Raw genomic sequence first — 21,521 nt, 5'->3', positions numbered from 1 at the left:
ATGCTGAGTTGCATCCAAAGAACACCATACCTACTGTGAAGCATGGGAGTGGCAACATCATGCCTTGGAGCTGTTTCTCTGCAAAGGGACCAGGCCGACTGATCCGGGAACGTGAAAGAATGAATGGGGCCATGTATCGTGAGATTTTGAGTGCAAACCTCCTTCCATCAGCAAGGGCATTGAAGATGAAATGTGGATGGGTTTTTCAGCATGATAATCATCCCAAGCACACCGCCAGGGCAATGAAGGAGTGGCTTCTTATAAGTATATGAAGGTCCTGGAGTGGCCTAGTCAGTCTCCAGATCTCAACCCTATAGAAGACCTTTGGAGGGATTTGAAAGTCCGTGTTGCCCAGCGACAGGCCCAAACCATCACTGCTCTAGAAGAGATCTGTATGGAGGAATGGGCCAACATACCACCAACAGTGTGTGCCAAGCTTGTGAAGATTTACAGAAAACGTTTGACCTCTGTTATTGCCAACAAAGGATATATAACAAAATATTGAGATGAACTTTTGTTAATGACCAAAAACTTATTTTCCACCATAATTTGCAAAATAAATCTTGTCAAATCAGACAAGGTGATTTTCTGGATTTGTTTTCTCATTTCGACTCACATAGTTGTGGTCTACCTATGATGTCAATTACAGGCCTCTCATCTTTTTTCAGTGGGAGGACTTGCATAATTGGTGGCTGGCTAAATAATTTTTTCCCCACTGTATTTGGAGTGTGGGAGGAAACAGGAGAACCTGGAGGAAACCCATGCAAGCACAGGGAGAACATAAAAACTCATCGCAGATTTTGTCCTTGGTGACACTTGATCTCAGGACCCAAGAGCTGCAAAGCTATGGTGCTAACCACTGAGCCACCATGCTGAACAGGATTTTGACTTGATTTGAGTCTTCCTCTTTGGTCTCTTCAAAGGCATCTTTGATGTTTCTGGTATGGACTAGGCCCTGCAGGCATTGCACAGCATGATGCCGCAAGAGGCATAGTAGTAACCAGATGACTTTATAGAGACTGCATCAGTAACCAGACACGACAGGAAGCAGGTACAAACTGGGGCTGAAATTCAGCCCTGGCATTTGAAATCTCACAGGCCCATGATATCCCCGTCCCCAAGCACCAGGTGGGATATATCACTACTAATATTACCCTGGATGGAGGAAAGCAAGATTTACTACAAGACCAATATCTCTAATGATACCCGTGGCCTGCTGGGGAAAGTAACGGAATCAGCGACTTTGTACTCCGTCACAACTCATAACAGTATGGGTGTCTTGAGAACACCGATTCTGTTAACAACATAGCAGACAAAGCAGCCCACGACCAGACAGGCCCTTCTGGCATTTGCCAGAATTGCCAGATGGCCAGTCCGGCCCTGGCAAGAAGGGTATCTTAATTACATTTTGATGTACTTATTACCATATGCTCTGGGTTCTGGAGAGACTTCAGAGTATGATATTGAACGTTTGATTCACATTGAATAAATTTGAATCACTAGTTTTTTTATTGACAGCCTATCCTCAGGAAATCGTCCATCAATCTTTGATCAACACCCAGCACGCCCGATCGATCAGTTGTTCCTGCACCAGTCAGAGATTCTCCATTATTGCTGGAACATAGCAGTTCCCTCAAAACTATAGATCCTGTGGCCGGGTACTACAGATCCACCCCTTACTCATTTAAATCTGCAGTACCGATGTTGCACCCCCCACCGATCAGATATTGCTAGCCTACAAATAAAAAAGTAGCGACAAACCCCTTTAGGCGACATTGATGCTTCACAGACAATACATCTGCTAAAGAAGAGTCGCTCTCCTTTCCCCTCAAAATTTACGAACAGGGTCGCCAACTGTCCAGAAATTATTGGACAGTCTGTAAAAATTGAGCACTTTCTTTGCCCTGTCAGTAAAAAATAATATAATGCGTCTGTAACCAATTTGAAGCTAAAGAAACTTATACAAATTATTATGACTGTATTTATCATAATTTCATGTAAGAATTATGGGCTGTAGACATGGATCACTTATAATCATAATGATTTCTTATGGTTTCCCAATCTCCCTGTAAAAAATATTGTCTGGGCTTGATTTTTTTGATAAGCCCTCCAGAAAAAAATAAAAAAATCAAGTTGGCAATCCTGTTCATGAAGTTAAATAAGATAAAGAACTAGCCTCACATTGTCTTGTCTGAGATGGTTATATTCTGCTATATGTCTAGTGTAGAAATCAATTTCAATGTAATCAGCAGTGAAAATAAACAGAAATAGAGTTTCATGAAAAACAGCAGATGCTGAATATGTGATAGAATTGTCCCAGCCTGATGTTCCGCACAACATGTAGCCAGAGTGGGGTACATATAAAATTAGGATTGTTTGCAAGTTTTAATTGTCTTAATTGCATGTTTAGAAGATCAGAAAAATGTGATAAAAAGCAAAATACCAAATATACACTTGTAAATAATAGAAGATGCCTGTCCATGAGAGCCACAATTGTGACCAATTGATCGATCCCAAACCAGGTCTTTTTCTGGTCATTTTCTCTGATAAAAAATTTTGAGCATGTTCGCTCATCTCTAAAAATTTAAAAGAAAATATTTGGGGGCGCTAGTGTTCCTGTATGGATACCCGCCGCACGACAGGACAACACACCACACTGTTGTAAATTATAATAGGAAATTGTTAAGATGTGTCTGCGCTGAAATATCCACACTCCCCTAGAATCGGACTTATTAATAGAGCAATAAATTACCCCAATCCTAATTAGATTGCAGGGAATTAAATCAAAGAGGATGAACAAATATGTAAAATATAAACATAGAAAACAAAACACAACCTATAATTCTGTAATATAAATAGGTCCCATAGAAAAAACTTCAAAAAATCACCCCTTTTCACTCTACCTTAATTGTGTCTATCACGGAGCTATAGTCACAGGACAAGGAGAAGACTGCAACCATTTCCTCCAAGCTCAACCGAATCAGAGTTCCATTGCTAGGAGGATTAATATAGAACTGTCCTTGCCGCATGCACAATAAAGTCGCTGAAGGGTAGAGTGGAGTAAGTCACTTCCATAAATAGTTTAATAGAGAACTGTCCCGGCCGGTGACAGTCTCTTAGATTACTCACTGTTCCCACGGAGCGCCAGCGTTCTTCGCAGCACAATGCACAGCGTGGTGCCATCGGCTGCTGGATAGCTGCAGGACCTTCGTGACGTGAGCAGTCACGTGGTGGGATTCAATGAATATGGGATTCCTTCATGATGAAGGAAGCTGTGTACTTCTGAAACCGGTAGGAAGGAATTGGTCCGTAGTATTCATTGAATCCCACCACGTGACTGCTCACGTCACGAAGGTCCTGCAGCTATCCAGCAGCCGACGGCACCACGCTGTGTATTGTGCTGCGAAGAACGCTGGCGCTCCGTGGGAACAGTGAGTAATCTAAGAGACTGTCACCGGCCGGGACAGTTCTCCATTAAACTATTTATGGAAGTGACTTACTCCACTCTACCCTTCAGCGACTTTATTGTGCATGCGGCAAGGACAGTTCTGTATTAATCCTCCTAGCAATGGAACTCTGATTCGGTTGAGCTTGGAGGAAATGGTTGCAGTCTTCTCCTTGTCCTGTGAATAAAGCTCCGTGATAGACACAATTAAGGTAGAGTGAAAAGGGGTGATTTTTTGATGTTTTTTCTATGGGACCTATTTATATTACAGAATTATAGGTTGTGTTTTGTTTTCTATGTTTATATTTTACATATTTGCTCATCCTCTTTGTTTTAATTCCCTGCAATCTAATTAGGATTGGGGTGATTTATTGCTCTATTAATAAGTCAGTGCAGACACATCTTATCCATCTCTAAAAATTACCTAATAAATTATAGTCAAGGAGCACCCTCTTAATATAAAGCCACTGACTGTAAACTGATTTTGATCCTGACTCAAATGATATCCCAAATAACATAATACAGCTTATGTAATGGTGCTGGAGAAGAATGTTATCAACAGCATGGAAAGAAGAACAAACAAATCAATTTTGGAACAAATCAAGCAAGACATGTCACTCAACGGAAGGCTCACCAAGCTACAACTTGCCTACTTTGGACACATCAGAAGACTGGTGAAAGTTATCATCATTGAAGAATAGAAGGGACAAGGTGATGAGAAAGACCAGCAACCCGATGGCTTGACATAATCAAACTAACAGTGGAGAAGACCCTGGTGGTCCTCTCTAGGCTTGCACAAGATCGATCTTCCAACAGTTCGTTCATCCATAGAATCCCCAAGGCTCGAGATTGAGTTGGAGGCCATTAAATAATAATAATACATAGAGGGTCAAAGTCTTAAAGTGGGGCTTCTATGGTAGGAAACTATCTACATCTATGACATAAAAGTGCCCTAGTAATTCATATTTAATATGGTTGTCATAATGAGACCAACCCTTTAAAGGGGTCTCCAGAATGTATAAATAGGGTCATAAATGCTGACACAGTCAAAATAAAAAAAATAACGGAAACATATCTTATTTCTTATATCTTATTTCACACCCAGCCAGTTCTCTTGCTTTGCACTGATGACGGGCAAACCTCCCAGAACATGTCTCTACAATTGGAGTTTCTAGTTACTGGATGTCTGATTCTATGCTGTTTTTATACTGCTGTCTCCACCAGATTACAAATCAGAAGTAAAGACCTGTCATTCATGTGACGTCACATGATTGCAAAGGACAATTACCGTAATTGCCATCATGGAGATATTTGGGGCATGATGACGTCACATCACTACAGTTTATAAACGTCACCTAGAACAAGGGGACATGGCAATAGGACAAATTTGGTGCAAAAATTTTAGCTCTGTTTCTATTTTTTTTCTGATTTCTATGTAATTTTTCAACTTTGATTTCAGGAAATGGTAATGGCAATAATCTATGATACAATGACATCCAATTCCTCTTTCCAGGGAAAAACACAATTTTCCCGTCTCTCATGAAAGGAGGCACAACCCTCACCGGCTAATTCAGTTAAATGATAGGGAAAATTGCATCTCCAGTGTTGGGTTAGTCCTCCACACATGTGCACGGACATGATAACGGAGCAGCGCCAGCTCTGCAATTGATAAACTGCATTGATGTTCATTCAGATTTCATCTTGCTTCCGAGTCTCATCTTCCCGGGACAAAGCAGCGCCGGCTACAGACCAATGTTTAGGCTTAAAATAGATTTTTAGGAAATAAACAGATTTCAGTGTGTAACAACACAGCGGTCCCAGGCTGATCCCTGAATCGAAGGCCGGGGGACTGATAAGATATCACTTTGGGACGCATTCATAATGAGCCATTTATATTCATAGCTTTAATTGCCTTCAGTTGCAACGCTAACTGGAAGTCAGATCTCCGAAAAAAAAAGAAAGTCTTTCCGGGCTGGAAATTCTCCACCATCCATCATTTGCATGACATTAATGCAGATTATTAACTGTGTTTATTTAGATGAATAGTTGAATATTTATAATTGTCTTTTGTGTAAGGAATGGGGAGTTATTACGCTCCGGGTGACACAAGCCAGTAGGAATTTGTATATGTGGAGCATGATTGCTTGTTATCAGGGCTGTCATTCATTAACGCTATTATCACCAATAGAACAAAGAACACGAACAGCAATGATGAAAGAAAAGCAATAACTATTCAATATGTGCAGACGACGTCTATTAAACTTGGGCGATCCCGCTATGTCTTACAAGCAGAAGCCGCTTTAGGAAAACGCTATCAGTGTTTTTCCCGAAACCTCTATTTTGGTGTCTTTTCTGATGGCTTAACCTCGAACATTTTTTTTTATTTTACTGCTATGTATAAAATAGAGAACAGATTCCAAGTGGAAGTTGCCTGCAGAACGGTCAGGTCACTTCTTTTATCCACTTTGCGTTTTTACAAATCAAAAAACTCGAAAGACTGAACATATGAACAACATAGAAATGCGTATGTTCATTCTTTTTAATGTTTGTCTCCAGGCAGGACAGGAGCTACATAGAATATGCCAGGTCTTGCTTCACATCTATGCTAAAGACTTTGCCTGCTGAACTATTATACAACAATAATGGAAACATGACGATGGCCATTGGGTGCCAATGGTGTGCGGCATAACACAGATCCACTGCAGATAGAAATTCTTTTCTCTTGCTTCTATGACGGAACAGAATTTACAGAGTTGCAAGAACAAGCAACTTTGCAATATAACTCTTATTAAAAATCCTCGCCGCTGTCTACAATGGAGAGATTTTCAATTCTATACTGTAGTTTACTGCGCTTTGCCAATTTTACCAGCCACTTCAAAAATGGCCGAATTCCTAAGTAAGGCGCTCGAGCACTATTTACTATATAGTTTGGAGGTGCCACTCTTAAGCAATGGATCGCTGGCTCCTCTGATGCTGTAAAGGTAAAAGCTGCCTCCGCTTGCAGTACGGAAGAGAACGTAGTTCAGACCAGCAGCTCAGGCATGCCGATAACCTGAACTGTTAGGCTAAGGGCCCCGTTACATTTAGCGATGCACCAGCGATCCCGACAACGATACGACCCGGTCAGGATCGCTGGTGCATCGCTAGATGGTCACTAGTGAGCTGCCAAACAGGTAGATCTCACCAGCGACGCAGCAGCGGTCGTTACTTACCTGTCAGACGCGGCAATGATGACATCCTCCGCCCACGTCCACGCGTCGCTCGTCGGCGCCAGCAGGAAGCCACCGATGAGAAACGGGCCAGGACGTTCTCGCACGATCAGCAATAGCCAGCGGGAAAGCCGGTCGGAGGTAAGTGTCACATGTAGCGATATCGCTAGCAATATCGCTGCTGTGTCACAAAATCGGTGACGCTTTAGAGATATTGCTAGCGATATCGCTATGTGTGAAGCCCCCTTAAGTTCACAGTGGGCATTTTGCTGGGTTTTCTTATGCCTTTTTATGTCGATTTTCAGCTGCTTTTTACAGTACCAGCTAAGCCTATGAGATCTCAGAAATCTCATGTACACACATTGTTTTTTTTTGTCATCAGTATTTTGTGCTTTGCATGCTTTTTTGGGCTTAGAGCGTGTCACTTCTTTCAGCATTTTTCACCCATTGACTTGAATAGGTGGTGAAAAAAACGCACCAAAAACGCAAGTATCATATTTTGCTGCATTTTTTTTGTGTCAAAACCTGATTCTATGGAGTAGGACTTTTTTTCAACAGTAAACTTTATCAGCATGCACAAAAGATAAATCTAGCATGCCAAAACCGCTACAAAAAAACACATCAAAACACTGCATAAAAATGCAGGAAAAAACAAGGAAAACATATTTATTTTTCGGCAGCTTCTTTCCTGCCAAGAGACCAGGTTTTGCTGCAAAAAAAAACGCTGAAAGAATGCCTAGTGTGAGCTTACCCTTAATCTTTAGGAGCATATCACCTCAAGGGCAATCAGGAAACCCTTCAAGAGTGTCTCTGGAAGATATGACCTTGAGACTCTCCCTTTAAGGCTATGTGCCCATGTAGCATTTTTCATGCAGAATATTCCTGGGCGGAAACGCACACCCTCTTCCTGGGAAAGCGCATGCGTTTTATGAAGTGCCTTTGTTAAGCGCTTTAGCATGCATTTTTGCAATACAATTGAATGTATGCGTTTCCGCAGCGGAAAAAACGCACCATTAGCACAACATGTGCGGATTCCATTATGTTTCCATGGGATGCTTTTCTTAAGCGTCTGCGCAGCAGAAAGGCGCGTCTAAAAACGCTGCGGAAATGCTGAAAAAAGCAACGTGGGCACACAGCCTAAGAGGATTTGTTGTTACTGAGAAAAACATTATACGTAACAGAAGTTGAAATTTCAAGACTTTTCCGAAATACAAGTCATTAACAAATCAGATGATTTCTCTGAGTCCTTCAGCAATGTAGATTTCACTTTAATTTTATCAGACTGAGGGCAAAATCTAGTGAGATTTTCTTCTATGGCATGTCTTTTATGTAAATTATTACATACGCAAATGCAAAGTGTACGCATGTCGTTGCGTACACTTGCGTTACCATAGCCAGTAATGCGTTTTTTTAAGCATGCGGATGACTGCAGAAATTTGACGATGCAAAAATTGCAACATGATGTGTTCGCTGAGCCCCGCCACATACTGAGAAATGACACAACCTGCGCAAACGCACCCGAACGCATACAAACGCATGTTCCTGTGTATCCCATGTTAAAGATAGGTACGTAGGACTCATGCGGATCTATGCGCATCAAGCGCTGTGGACTCAACCGCAAATGTGAAACCCATCTAAGACAGTTCAGGAGCTGGAGACTGGAACTAGACACAATACTCAAGCAATGAGTGAGAAATCCATGCATCTAAGTATGGCCAAACAGGAAACAAGATGCCATCCTAAGTAAGAGCTATTGCAGACCACAACAGCAGCCTCCAGTGGTAAGGAGTGGAATTGCAGCACAATTATCAAGGTGAACAATAGCAGCCACATGTGGTCAAACTGTAGAAGGACAACAGGAATCCTGACACGCTGTTTCTAAAGGGTTAATCTGCAAAAGGAGGCCATAGCTGCTTCTAAACGCTTTATCTGAGTCTCTCACTGTGTAGTGCGGTACAGATCAGTAGTCACCGGTGAGGCACTCGTCTCCATCTCCTGCACCACAGCATGCCACATTTAAGTGTGCGTCCTTGTTGGGTGAGTGAGTTGGTGCACGCGTGAAGCAGCCTATAATCGGTGGTGTTGGCTGACCTGGACCGCAGTTTCCACAGTTGAAAAGGAGACTTCCCGTCCAAAACACAGTAAAGGGTAACTTGGTAAGGGTTATGTACAAGAGACAGTGGGTACAGCTGTAGGGAAGGTGACCTGACGGACGGACGGATGTGTCAGAATAGAGAAAGATAGGTTTGCACAGTTTAGATAGGTGACAGTTACTACAATGGGGAAACAGCTAGGAAAGTGTAGTTGACGTGAAGTACCTTGGGTTGACCATTAGATAGCAGGGAGGAGTGTGAGCAAAGGACTTGACATCAGCTTAGGGCTTTAGAAACCGTTGGTCATGGTGGGCGGAGTTACAGTGGACCGGGAATGCTATAAATACTAGGGAGGGTTCCAGAAAGTTCCAGCCCCCAGGGGGAGCTTCAGTGACAGGAGGACTACGACAATCTGTGCGCTGTGAGGAGAATCCAAACCAGGGGGACTGAGTAGAGAGAACGTCAGGGGGGTGGTCCTGACAGGAATACCGCAACAGAGACGAGTAAAAGATAGTAGGCATACCGTGTTAAGGACGACATTTGACCAGTGAAAGGACTGTCGGTGATTAGGCCTATGGCAGCCACAGTGTCGGAAGCTGTCAGTGCATCAGCAAGGAAAAAGGGACAGGACGTATACATAGAAGTCCCAGGCGAAAAACACAGTGTGTGAAGCGGCCCTGGACACGGAGGGCCATGAGTGAGGTACTGTGTTGTAATGTGAGGGCCGTCAGTCGGACGGCGAGAGCACGATTAAACTTGGACCTGTTGTACCCGAAAATGGCCTCTATTTGTCTCTGTTCATCTCTGCGCGGTATGATGAGGGACCACCCCCCCAGCTCGGCCGCCGACTCTACATTTGGCGTAGTCGGCAGGATCGCCGCCGCTAATACCTCATCTTCTGCGGCAGGCCTGCCTCAAATAATGGAAAAGCACTTGGACTATGCTGCTTGGAATATAAACACCTGTGGATTACAAATGATTTACCTGTGGAATATGAGTTGGGGGCGCTGTGACAGATCTGCGTGGCCAGCAGAGGATCCGGGGCGGTACCAGGTACTGTGCAGTATGGCGGTGTTGCTTCAGCGCAGAGGAGAGGTCCGGGTGTTTGCAGTTGTTCAGAATGGACTGGGACCCCCTCCAACGTACCCCAAAAGAAAGCAGTATGTGTCCAGAGACCGACGCTTCCATATATTGGACCCTGACAGGTGAGTGGAGAGGCCTGCCGACACCCCATCCCACAGAGGGAGTGGCACAGAAGAAAAACTTGGCTGCGGCTGTCTGGCACAATTCGAGTGCTGCCCAACGGACGGTATGAGATGCTGTGGGTGTTGGGGCATCGGCCGCCTAGAGTGGCAGTGGCGGCAGGAGATGGAGCTGCACCAGAAGTCATCTTCAGAACCACGGGCAGGCAGCGGGATGCTGAGCCGGGGAGCGGAGCCTGAGCGGAGTCAGCGAGAGCGGCCGCCACCAATACCGGCAGAGGACTTCTCCGCGGAGCCCCCGAGTCTGAGGAAAGGCCGGCAGGACAGTGGAGTGAGGAACGGAGGCTGCGGGGGAAGCTGCGTGATGGTGTGACGGAGGCCGCAGCGCCGGGGAAGGTGAGAGTACCCCCGGCCCCACCAGTGCCTCCGCAAGCGGCCCCCACCATTCGGCCGCAGCACGCGGCCCCCTGCGCACCGGAAGGCCTAGTTACATTGGGCCCTGTGGTGTATGCAGAACTGAGTGAGGGGCCCGCTCAAGTCCCCGAACTACCCCGCCCGGAGTCACCAGTGCGGAACTCACCCAAAGAAGACGCTGCTGCGCTCCCCCTGCTAATAGCAGCTGCATCGTTGGAACCGGCCGCTACTCCGGCTCCATTGGAAGTAGTGGATGCGGCCTGTCCTGAGGCCGCGGTTATGCCGGTGCTGGAGTCGGCTGCGGCTGACTTAGCAGGCCCTGTGATTCCAGCCCCCGATGACCCGGTTGTCCCCATTTGCCACCTGACTCCAGCGGCTGCTGGGCCGCAGAAATCATCGGTCACTTCTCAGCGGAGTCCCGCCTACGGGACTCCAGGGCCCATGCTGTACCCTCTGTGTGCGTAGCGGAGGTGATTAGGAAGAAGAAGGCCCGGCAGCAGGAAGTGTGGAACCTGTTCCATACTCAAGGAGAGGCCGGCATGGAAAAGAACAGATCTAGGGGACGGCTGGTCTATACCAACCTTGACCAGGGATACGGGTTTATCCGTGATGAAACAGGCCAGAAGGTCTACATTAATGTGGCTTCAATTCCCCACGGTCGGGCTCTACAGGAAGGGGACTTAGTGTCCTACTATAAGGAGTACTGTCCCCGCGGGTATTATGCGGTGGCCGTACTGGCAGAGTCCGAAGGGAGTGAACCCCCGTGAAGAGGACTTGAATGGACACCCTCAGTATCCCCAGGGGCTCCACGGCTGTGGGGTCCCTCACGACTAGCCACTGCATAGTGGAGTAGACTGTCGAGAGTTCGGTGCACTGTAGTGCAGGTTCTGGAGAACAGTTCTAGAAAAAAAAAATGTTTTATTTGCTGAGTTTATTATTAGTATGTTCCTCTTACATGATGTTATTTGCTTATTTGAAACTTGACAGAACGGGGATACGGAGAAGCGGAGGAGTGTCCAGGTCCAAGGAAGGGGGGGAAGAAAGAAGACATGCAATATTTGTTGTTTTATGTTGGTCTTAGAAGTAAAAAGAAAATGAAAAAATTTTTTATAAAAACTGGGGTACTTGTGCTATTATAAAGTTGTTTTGATGTATAATATGCAAAAGTAAAATGCAACAGGTCCGGGTAAGAGAAGGTCTGAGGGACCAAAGGGAAGTGTGAGATCCGAGAAGGGTCTATGTGTGGAGAAGGTCTGGGAGACCGGGACACCGACCATGACATATAACTGAAAGAAAGGTAAAAGAGATGGAAGACGTGAGAAAGACAGCCATCCTAGGTCAGGTCCCCGACACCACGGCAACCCCTGAAGAAGGAAGGTGGGCGCCGGCAATGATCTGGTAGGTGTGAGGCCTCGATCATGGCGTACCGGTTAGTGGAAGGTGACAGAAGGGGAGAGTAGGGGAAGGTACACGCCATAGAGAGAATATGGGTGTACCTAGCCCAATTTGAAAGATGTCATGTGGCATGTGCACTGGTGAGTAGCAGTAGGCTGCTCAGAGCATGGTGTTCCCAGTATGGTTCAGCTCCCGCAGGAAGTGGGTTTGGCCCAGCAGCTGGTCCGACAACAGAGTGTAGGTGAAGCTTCAGAACGACGAAGGCAGGGATTACGAATTGTCGAGGATGACAATAGATAAAGGAAGGGAGAGTGTAGGGAAGGTGACCTGATGGACGGATGGGCGTGTCAGAATAGAGAAAGATAGGTTTGCACAGTTTAGATAGGTGACAGTTACTACAATGGGGAAACAGCTAGGAAAGTGTAGTGGACGTGAAGTACCTTGGGTTGACCATTAGATGGCAGGGAGGAGTGTGAGCAAAGGACTTGACATCAGCTTAGGGCTTTAGAAACCGTTGGTCATGGGGGGTGGAGTTACAGTGACAGAGGACCGGGAATGCTATAAATACTGAGGGAGGGTTCCAAAAAGTTCCAGTCCCCAGGGGGAGCTTCAGTGACAGGAGGACTACGACAATCTGTGCACTGTGAGGAGAATCCAAACCAGGGGGACTGAGGAGAGAGAACGTTAGGGGGGTGGTCCTGACAGGAATACCGCAACAGAGACGAGTAAAAGAGAGTAGGCATACCGTGTTAAGGATGACATTTGACCAGTGAAAGGACTGTCGGTGATTAGGCCTATGGCAGCCACAGTGTCGGAAGCTGTCAGTGCGTCAGCAAGGAAAAAGGGACAGGACGTATATATAGAAGTCCCAGGCGAAAAACACGGTGTGTGAAGCGGCCCTGGACACGGAGGTCCATGAGTGAGGTACTGTGTTGTAATGTGAGGGCCGTCAGTCGGACGGCGAGAGCACGATTAAACTTGGACCTGTTGTACCCGAAAATGGCCTCTATTTGTCTCTGTTCATCTCTGCGCGGTATGATGAGGGACCACCCCCTCAGCTCGGCCACCGACTACACAGCGTCTTATGGACGTTTCTTTTACAGTGAGAAGCATTTTAATTCACACAGTATTCTTCCTCTGTAGTCTTCTCCAGGGCTGGTGCAGCACACTGTTTTGCCCTGCTTCATCAGTCCTAATCAGCGAGTGTCTACTTGCTCAGGGGTTCCGCGTCCTATTTCTTCCACTACTGGCAACATGGATCTATCTCTCGGGACCCCTCCCAGCCCCATAATTTCAGTCCTGTTTAGGTCCCTTACCTTCGGAGTTTACTAACTCAGGTTTCTTCCTGACTTGTCATCCTATCCAAGGACCCTTTTCTGGAAGGCCAATCTTGTCAGTAATACCAGGATCTCACTATCCCTCTCTGCAGTCTCCTCTAGCTATGATACACCCTTTAGCAGCACTACTCACTTGATGGTCTCAATCCAACTCAATCTCTAACTACTAACTACAGGAAGCAGTGACTCACCCACTATGGGCTAGTCCCATACGTTAACACTTAACATACCCTATCATCATTACCTAAACTATAGGCAACTATCTTACACTACTTACCTTATGTACTAATCATTAAACTATTCATCCCTACCTTACCTATCTTATACCATATGTATAACTAAATCCCAATATATTACAACACAATTCACATGATACTTTATACATATATATATACAAAGAAGTAGGACATAATACACATAATGTGATTGGTGCCTTAAGTTGCAGGATGCGACAGCCATTGTTCACCACCCTTACAACTGCATTTATTACAGAATGCACAGCAGACGAAATACTGAAGAGCTGTGTCAGGATTCACAGCTGAGAGTGTTTCTAGCCTCGTCCTCCTTCTCCTGCTGCCATGTAGTAAATAGAAATTACACTGCTTAATACATTACTACATCCGGTACACAGTAATACCGATCTCCCCACTGTATACACATAGTCCCCCTACATAGATTGTTATGTCCCAGCTCATTAGTGGGAAGCAATAAGTCTCACAAAGTTGTCAAGATAATTAGACAGTGAAGAGCCTGACTTCATTCTTCCCCTCTTAAAAAGCTAGAACTTTTTTTCCTAAATTACTGTTTTTTTTTTTACTTTTCCTAATTATAAATATTTGAGAAACAAAATTTGAGACTAAATATTTGAGAAATAATATTTTGGTCTCCTTTTACCTAATAAAGTTTCCAAGGAAGTGATAGGTCCTCTTTAAAGAAGCACTCACATCAAAGTTTAAAATCCTCTTAATACATTGCAATCATCATATTATATAGCACTGTGTACTATTGCTCATTTTGTTTTTCTACCGAGCTACTTCTTTTAACCATGCCTCCACCACAGATTGGCAGGTGTGTACAGTTTATACAGAAATCTGTCAGTCAATGGTGTGGCGGGATTATTAAAAGCTAAAAATTCAGAGCACCGGTAGATCTGCAGCAATATAAAACAGCTTTTAATCAAAAAGGCAGCTTGCCGTAAGTGACACATCACTGGAATCAGGGTCTCTACCCGTACAACATTCTGCTGTCACACTACACAGCAAAAAACCTGTCGACAGATTTCCTTTAATGAGCAAAACTACACTGTGGGCACAGTTATTTGGCAATTTGCATTTTTGATGAATACTTTTATTATTGAACAACTACAGTGCTGTCGGTCAACTATACAGCTATACTTAGCTCACAATATTTGAATGAGGCACTACAGTTGTAGCCTTTAAGGGTGTATGGATGGCCCTGCTAGTAAATTTTGGAAGGCTTTGCACTTAGTGCCTATCCTTTTCGAGTCTAGGAGTACTCCTACATGAAAATTTGAACAAAATGTGTATGAGGCCCTCCTTTATGCTTAATACATGGTGTATCTGAGTCCCTCTTACATCATATTTTGGTAGTTCTTGCTTCCTTCATAAATTACACTGAAATTTCCAATTTTTTACTCAAAATTTAATTTTTGGTTTACTTAAATTGTTAATTTTTTTAAAAAAAAATCCTTTTTAAATTTTGCTTTATATTTAAGTAATAATAAAGGAAAAAGTGTTTAACATTTTTTCCTGTAAAAAGCAAGTTCTCTTCGATTTTAAATGTTTATTGTCAGTCCTTAAAGTGGATTATAAGTGTGATACCATTGTTCTCATCAGTGATCTGAGAGTCAGAGATGCTTCCAGGGGTCTTTCCAATCCTGTTCTTCTTCCATTCAGCACTTTTTCCATCCATTTCCACTTTTTCACTGCCACCCAGACCTATTTGTAGAGTCTGCCGGAAAAATGCTTGGATTTCCCATTGGCTCCCATTATACTCATTGGTCAAAACGAGCATCTGAGCATTAGGAATTGCTCGGTTCGAGTAACAAGCTTACAAGCATTTTAGTGCTCACTCATGTCTAGCCAGCACCTGTATACACTCTGTTACAGAATTCTGGAATGCTGTATATATGTCCCCAATGGTCTCTGCATAATACAAAAAGTGCTTTTATTATACTCAAACGGCGCGGTCTGGTCTGATGGGCATTGCTAATCTTAATCCTGTGCTTCTTCTGTTCTTGCGAATCCTGTCCTCCTTCTTGCCTCATGTGGATGATGCGTTATATGTCACCTACACAGTGTCCTCCATTGTGCTCCTGCACAGTCGTCTTTCTATACTGTAATGCGCATGCATAGGAAAAGACCAAAGAGCGCCAATGCATGTGCACTACAATACTTTGCTCTGCCCTTGGCAGGGCTGAGAGACATTTGCCTGTGCAGGAGCACAATGAAGGACACTGTACTGATGACATAGGATGCGTCATCCACACGAAGCAAGAAGGATAATGACAACAGCAAGAAGAGAGGAGGTGCCAGATCAAGACCAGAAACACCTGTAAGGGGGTTTGGGCTTTATCCCTGTAAATGTTCATGCTGCTATTTATATTTATCTGTATATTATTGTTATATATTTCATTGTGTTGCATTTTCGAATCCTTGTATTTTGTTTAAGATAGGGACAGTGCAGTTAGAAAAAAGGGCCACAAGAGGGGTAGCTGGGGAATAAGATAGACAGACTTCCTGTATATAGTCAGTTAGGGGTAGACCCCTGTGTACTGCTCAGGTGGCCTATGGCCTGGGCTGCTCAGTTACTATGAAACGTTTTAAGTAGAAGCCCAGCCATCCCTGGAAAGGAGTGGGAGTATAAGGAAGAAAGAGAAGAGTTAAGAGCACTGTATCCGCAGCAATGTAGCAAAGAGTGAAGCAATTTACAGAAGAAGTTAGAGTGGGCCACCATGAAAGTGCGCAGACAGGATAACCGTAGAAGAGGTGGACGACCCTGTAGACAGTATTTCTGAGTCTGAGATGAAGCAGGCTGCAGGGAGATATATAGCAGTGGCGTTTTCACCAGGCTCCTCGTCCCGTTATATCTTGTGGCCAATTCCCGTGACGTAGAAGAAGTAGGGAAAGACAGAGAAATGTATTGCTGGTACGGTGACGAATGTGCTGGAAGTGTTATGGATGTGCTGTGTCCTGAAGGAAATAAACCCATATTGTTTAAAGTTGCTTTGGACTCTGCCTCCTGTCCTTTGAATGCAAGGAAGAATGGGGGACACAGCAGGGAAGAAGCAGCTGCCAGCACAGTGAGTACGGATTGTGCTGACATGACTACAACTCTGTCCTTATTTTACACACCCATCAGACCGGATCACGCCATAGAGGATTATAATAAAAGCTATTTTTGTGTTATGCAGATTGAATTGGGGACCAAATATTCACAATATTAATACACTGTAACAGAGGACTTACAGGTGCTGGGCCTACTTTATATGGGAAAAACCAAGTGTCAAGTTCCCTTTAATCTGTTGATGATCAACTTTTTGGCTAACAGCCTCCCAGACACTATTCAGAAAGGTGACTATTCTCCTTCATCATAAATCTACCATTCAAGAAAGGCCCACAAGTTCTCAACTAAGTTTGCGTCAGTTGAGGAAGGGACTGTGTCATTATTCTTTCATATTTAAGGCCTTTACTGGCAGCCAAGCAGTGGAGACTTCGATGCTGCGATGGAGCATTCTCCTGCATAAAATCATGGTTTTCTTGAAAGATGCAGATTTTTCCTGCACCACTGCTAGAAGAAAGTGTTTTCTAAAAACTGGCAGTAGGTTTGGGAGTTGATTTTGAGTCCATCTTCCTACCTCAGCCATGTCTCTGAGCACTGAACACCTTGTACTTCTGTGTCTTGCTCAGTGGTGGTCCGGTTTCTGCCTCTTTACCTCGGCTGTGTCTCTGAACACCTTGTACTTCTGGGCCTCCAGGGAGGTTGTAGTTCTGGAATATGACAGCACTGGAGGATAATGGCTTCCTGGTCTCTTCACATTTGTTTTTTCTCAATTCTTTGGCAGTAAATGTGTGGTCGTCTTTTCTCATCATGTTTTTTGTGACCCTCTTAACTATTCGCAAGAAAACTTCTGATGCTTCTTTGATCGCACTCCAAAATATTAGTAATTTCAGGAGTGCTGCGTCCCTCTGTAAGATTTATAACAAATTTTGACTTTTCAAAGTCAGTTGAAATTATTATTACAAATTATTGTACATTCTACAAATTAAACAAAGTTTCTTACTTACTTGTGCATTATTGATTTATGAAAAAAATTATAACGGTTAATCTCGAAAAAACAATACAGACTTTAGTTTCTCGTATTTATCTTTGTTTATTGGATCATTGAAATATTATTACTTTCTATTACTACTCAGGGCATCCAAGATATTTCAATCAACTATCTACTGGTCTTGACATGGTTGGATTGGCTGCAGATTGGTTGACCTCAACAGCAAACACAAATATGTAAGTTATTATCTGCAAATAATATAATAATTGCTAAAGAGAACATCCAAAATGTGACACTATGGCTGATTCCCTTCAGTACAAGGATTACCTAAACATTATATACACCTTCTTTGTCACAAGAGTCAATGAATCAAGATCTGGACTGAAACCATTTATTGAGTCATTGGATGAGCTACATACACTTTTCATGTTTTTGATTTTGCATTTGTACTGGTCCACTTTGGTATTTGCCACAAAATTCTGGGATCGGATTTACAAATGTAAAGAATAGTTTCTTCAAAGGTAAAAAAAAATCTAAAAAAAAAAAAAAAGGAAAGGATATAAAGAGTAAAGAGTAGAGTTGAGCGATACCGTCCGATACTTCAAAATATCGGATCGGAATGGATCGGCCGATCTTTAAAAAAGTATCGGTATCGCCGATGCCGATACCGGAAGTCCCATTCAAGTCTATGAGACTTCCGGTATCGGAATTGGAAAAACCCTTTCCTGCCCTTGTACAGCCTCTCGGGGGTCTGTACGGACCTTCCGGGGGTCTCTGCCGGCCTGCCGGGGGTCTGTGCCGGCCTGCCGGTGGGCTGTGCGGACTACCCGGGGTCTGTGCACCCTGTGGGGGTCTGTACCGGCCTGCCGGGGGGCTATGCCGGCCTGCCGGGGGGCTGTGCTGATGTCCGGGGGTCTGTGCAGGCATCGTCCGATGGGACTACAAGTCCCATCGGGCGATGCCTGCTACCATGACAGTGATTGACACATTAGCCAATGATGGGACAGTAGTAGTCCCATCATCCGGCTAATGTGTTAAATGTTTAAAAAAAAAATACTACATACATACATACTACATGCATGCTACATACATACTACATGCTACATACATAGTACATATACTGTATACTACATATATACTACATACATGCTACATGCTACATACATACTACATACATACTACATATATACTACATGCATGCTACATACATGCTACATGCTACATACATACTACATACATACTACATGCTACATACATACTACATACATACTACATATATGCATCATACATACTACATGCTACATACATACTACATACATACTACATGCATGCTACATACATACTGCATGCATGCTACATACATACTACATGCATGCTACATACATACTACATGCTACATACATACTACATGCATGCTACATACATACTACATGCTACATACATACTACATATATACTACATACATACTACATGCATGCTACATACATACTACATGCTACATACATACCACATATATACTACATACATACTACATGCATGCTACATACATACTACATGCTACATACATACTACATATATACTACATGCATGCTACATACATACTACATGCTACATGCATGCTACATACATACTACATGCTACATACATACTACATGCATACTACATGCATGCTACATACATACTACATGCTACATACATATTACATACATACTACATACATACTACATACATACTACATGCATGCTACATACATACTACATGCTACATACATACCACATATATACTACATACATACTACATACATGCTACATACATACTACATGCATGCTACAAACAATACATTCATACAATACATACATAGACATACAGTACATATAACATAGAGTAACATACTTACCAATACTTGTCACATTGTTCCCCGAAGCCATTGTCGTCTACGGAATAAATATTAACATAACAAACCACAAAAATACTCACCCATGATCCGAAGCAGTCCACGAGTGTGTCCCACGACGATCTTGGGTAGAGAACTGCAGCATCAGCTGATGCTGCCGCTCTCTACGGGCTGCAGGAATCCAATGACGGAAGGTAGGTATCCTTCCGCACTGTATTCCTCCGCCACTTAAAAAAAAAAATCCTTAGTCTCACTTTATGGTAAAAGCTGTGTGGGAAATTCCCCGGAAGGCCCGAAATGACGGCGCATCATGATGCGCACACACCGCGCATCATGATGACGTCATTTCGGCTGTCAATCAACTTTGAACTTCCGATTCCGATGCCCGATATTGAAAAAATATCGGATGTCGGTATCCAAATTCCGATACAGCAAGTATCGGCCGATACCCGATACTTACGGTATCGGGAAGCTCAACACTAGTAAAGAGTTGCTTGGGAGACTACTTTTAGTGTCAGAATATGTCATTTTTCTTTTTTCGGCAATCTGCTTGTATTATATCTTCTTGTTATGACAATTGCCAAAAAAAGCTCTAAGGATTGCCAGGATAGTTTCAGGTGACATTGAGATGTACCTTAAAGAAGCTTCAATACCATATGATGGAGGTGTCTACAGAGGCATTTCTGTGGTATCTTATCATCATGACAGTACTTCCCCTATAAATCGATATTATCAGAAGAAGCTCTGGTGTTTAAAAGCCACCTCCACCATACACAAGAACAACTGGCTCAGACGATTGTTCATGCTTTATGAATGAGGAGTGAGGAGAAAGCTGTTGTCAGAATTCACTTATGGAGATCAAAAAGCTCCTCCACCCAAAAAAAGCTAAGCTTTTAAGTGCACATAGTAATTTATATTTCATTTTCTATGTGCACTGAATTATTTTCACAAAAACAAAGTTTTTTTCACAATTATTGTGGAGTCACTTTTCATACGGTACTACCCATTAGATTATTGCAGACACATTGGCTTTATTTTTGTGCTTGCAAAGATGCACAAGTTCCTTGCTGGTTACAATTTACCAAACTGACACACAATGCATGGTGGTGGCACTGACTCTTGGTGGGATCTTGTACTTGAACAGCTAGAGAACTATAATTACTTTTGCAGCAGTTTCGTACTGATGCCCAGAGGACCAGGAGGAGCACCACAAATCCCCAGGAGGTCACGTTGCACCCAAGATGGCTGCTGGCTTCTGACTCTCACATATTAACAGGATAACAACACCAGGTAGCATATTAAATGCAAAGGCAAATGGTGCCAATTGGCACACAAACACTAGAACAAACGCTCAAGCCCCATGTAAGACATGAGAAATAGGAGGACAAAGGAGCATAAAAAATGGCAAAAGTTTATTATCATCATATCAATAATGTCAGGTCAAAAAATCGTAAAAGATCAGTACAAAAAGACATGGTAATAGACACAAATAAGGAAAGGAGGCAACAAGGGGAAAAAGGGGGTTAATATCAACAAGCTCAGTGTCAGCATAAATGTTAAGTACTCCAAGGCATGTGTTGTGAACTCATTTTCTGGTTTACCTCTGGCTTCTGGTGAGGGTGGTGGAGCTGGCTGTGATGACAAAGGAGTCGTGAGTTCTCCATCCGGGCTCCCTCTGGTGGTGACAGTAGGTAATGAAGCTGATCTAAATGGCAGAGACCTGCCACCTGAGGAGGAGGACTGTGAGTGGACATCAGGAGTCTCTGACTGGATTTAAGACAGCCGACTCCCTAGTTTTGTGCTGGTGATTTTTCCTGCCCTGAGGTTCTGGTTTCCAGTTCTGTTCCTGCCTCCTCAAGCTAACTGTGCTCTGCTATTTTTTCACATGAGATTTGGTCTGGTTTACTCAGTTTTTGTGGTCAGCCAGCCCCTGCTGGGGCTGTGCTGAATTTCCATTCTTATGTCTCTGTTTATGCCAGTTTGCTTTTTGTCCCTGATCAGATTGGTCTCTTTTTGCTCTGTCTTCAGAATATACCAGAGTGCTGATTTAGGGAATTGAAGTCTAGCGACTTCAGGGTTTTTGTTATCAGAAAGTGTTGGACATTTTTTGGCAGGGTTTTGTGCGTGATTGCAGACAGCATCTTTCCTTTCCTGTCCTTTCTAGTTAGTTTGGGCCCCATCGTTTGCTCAGCCTATTTTTCTATCTGTGTTTGTGTTTTCATCTTGTCTCACCGATAATAC

The 21,521-nt window shown here is 43.6% G+C and overlaps 1 protein-coding gene across 2 annotated transcripts in view; it reads left to right on the top strand.

Moving 5' to 3' along the window:
* GAD2 (glutamate decarboxylase 2) overlaps nt 1-21,521 on the top strand; it is a 135,540-nt gene that overhangs the window by 11,842 nt on the left and 102,177 nt on the right. For both annotated transcript variants that reach the window (XM_073581768.1, XM_073581769.1), the window contains one exon: nt 17,532-17,622. In XM_073581768.1, coding sequence (XP_073437869.1) covers nt 17,532-17,622 — 91 coding nt within the window. Of the gene's footprint in view, nt 1-17,531; nt 17,623-21,521 lie in introns of those variants that run through there.

This window comes from Dendrobates tinctorius, unplaced genomic scaffold (genome assembly GCF_039654945.1).
Source record: "Dendrobates tinctorius isolate UK_male_01 unplaced genomic scaffold, ASM3965494v1 ptg000070l, whole genome shotgun sequence".
Classification (NCBI taxonomy): Eukaryota; Metazoa; Chordata; class Amphibia; order Anura; family Dendrobatidae; genus Dendrobates; species Dendrobates tinctorius.
This window is presented reverse-complemented; position numbering and strand designations above follow the sequence as displayed.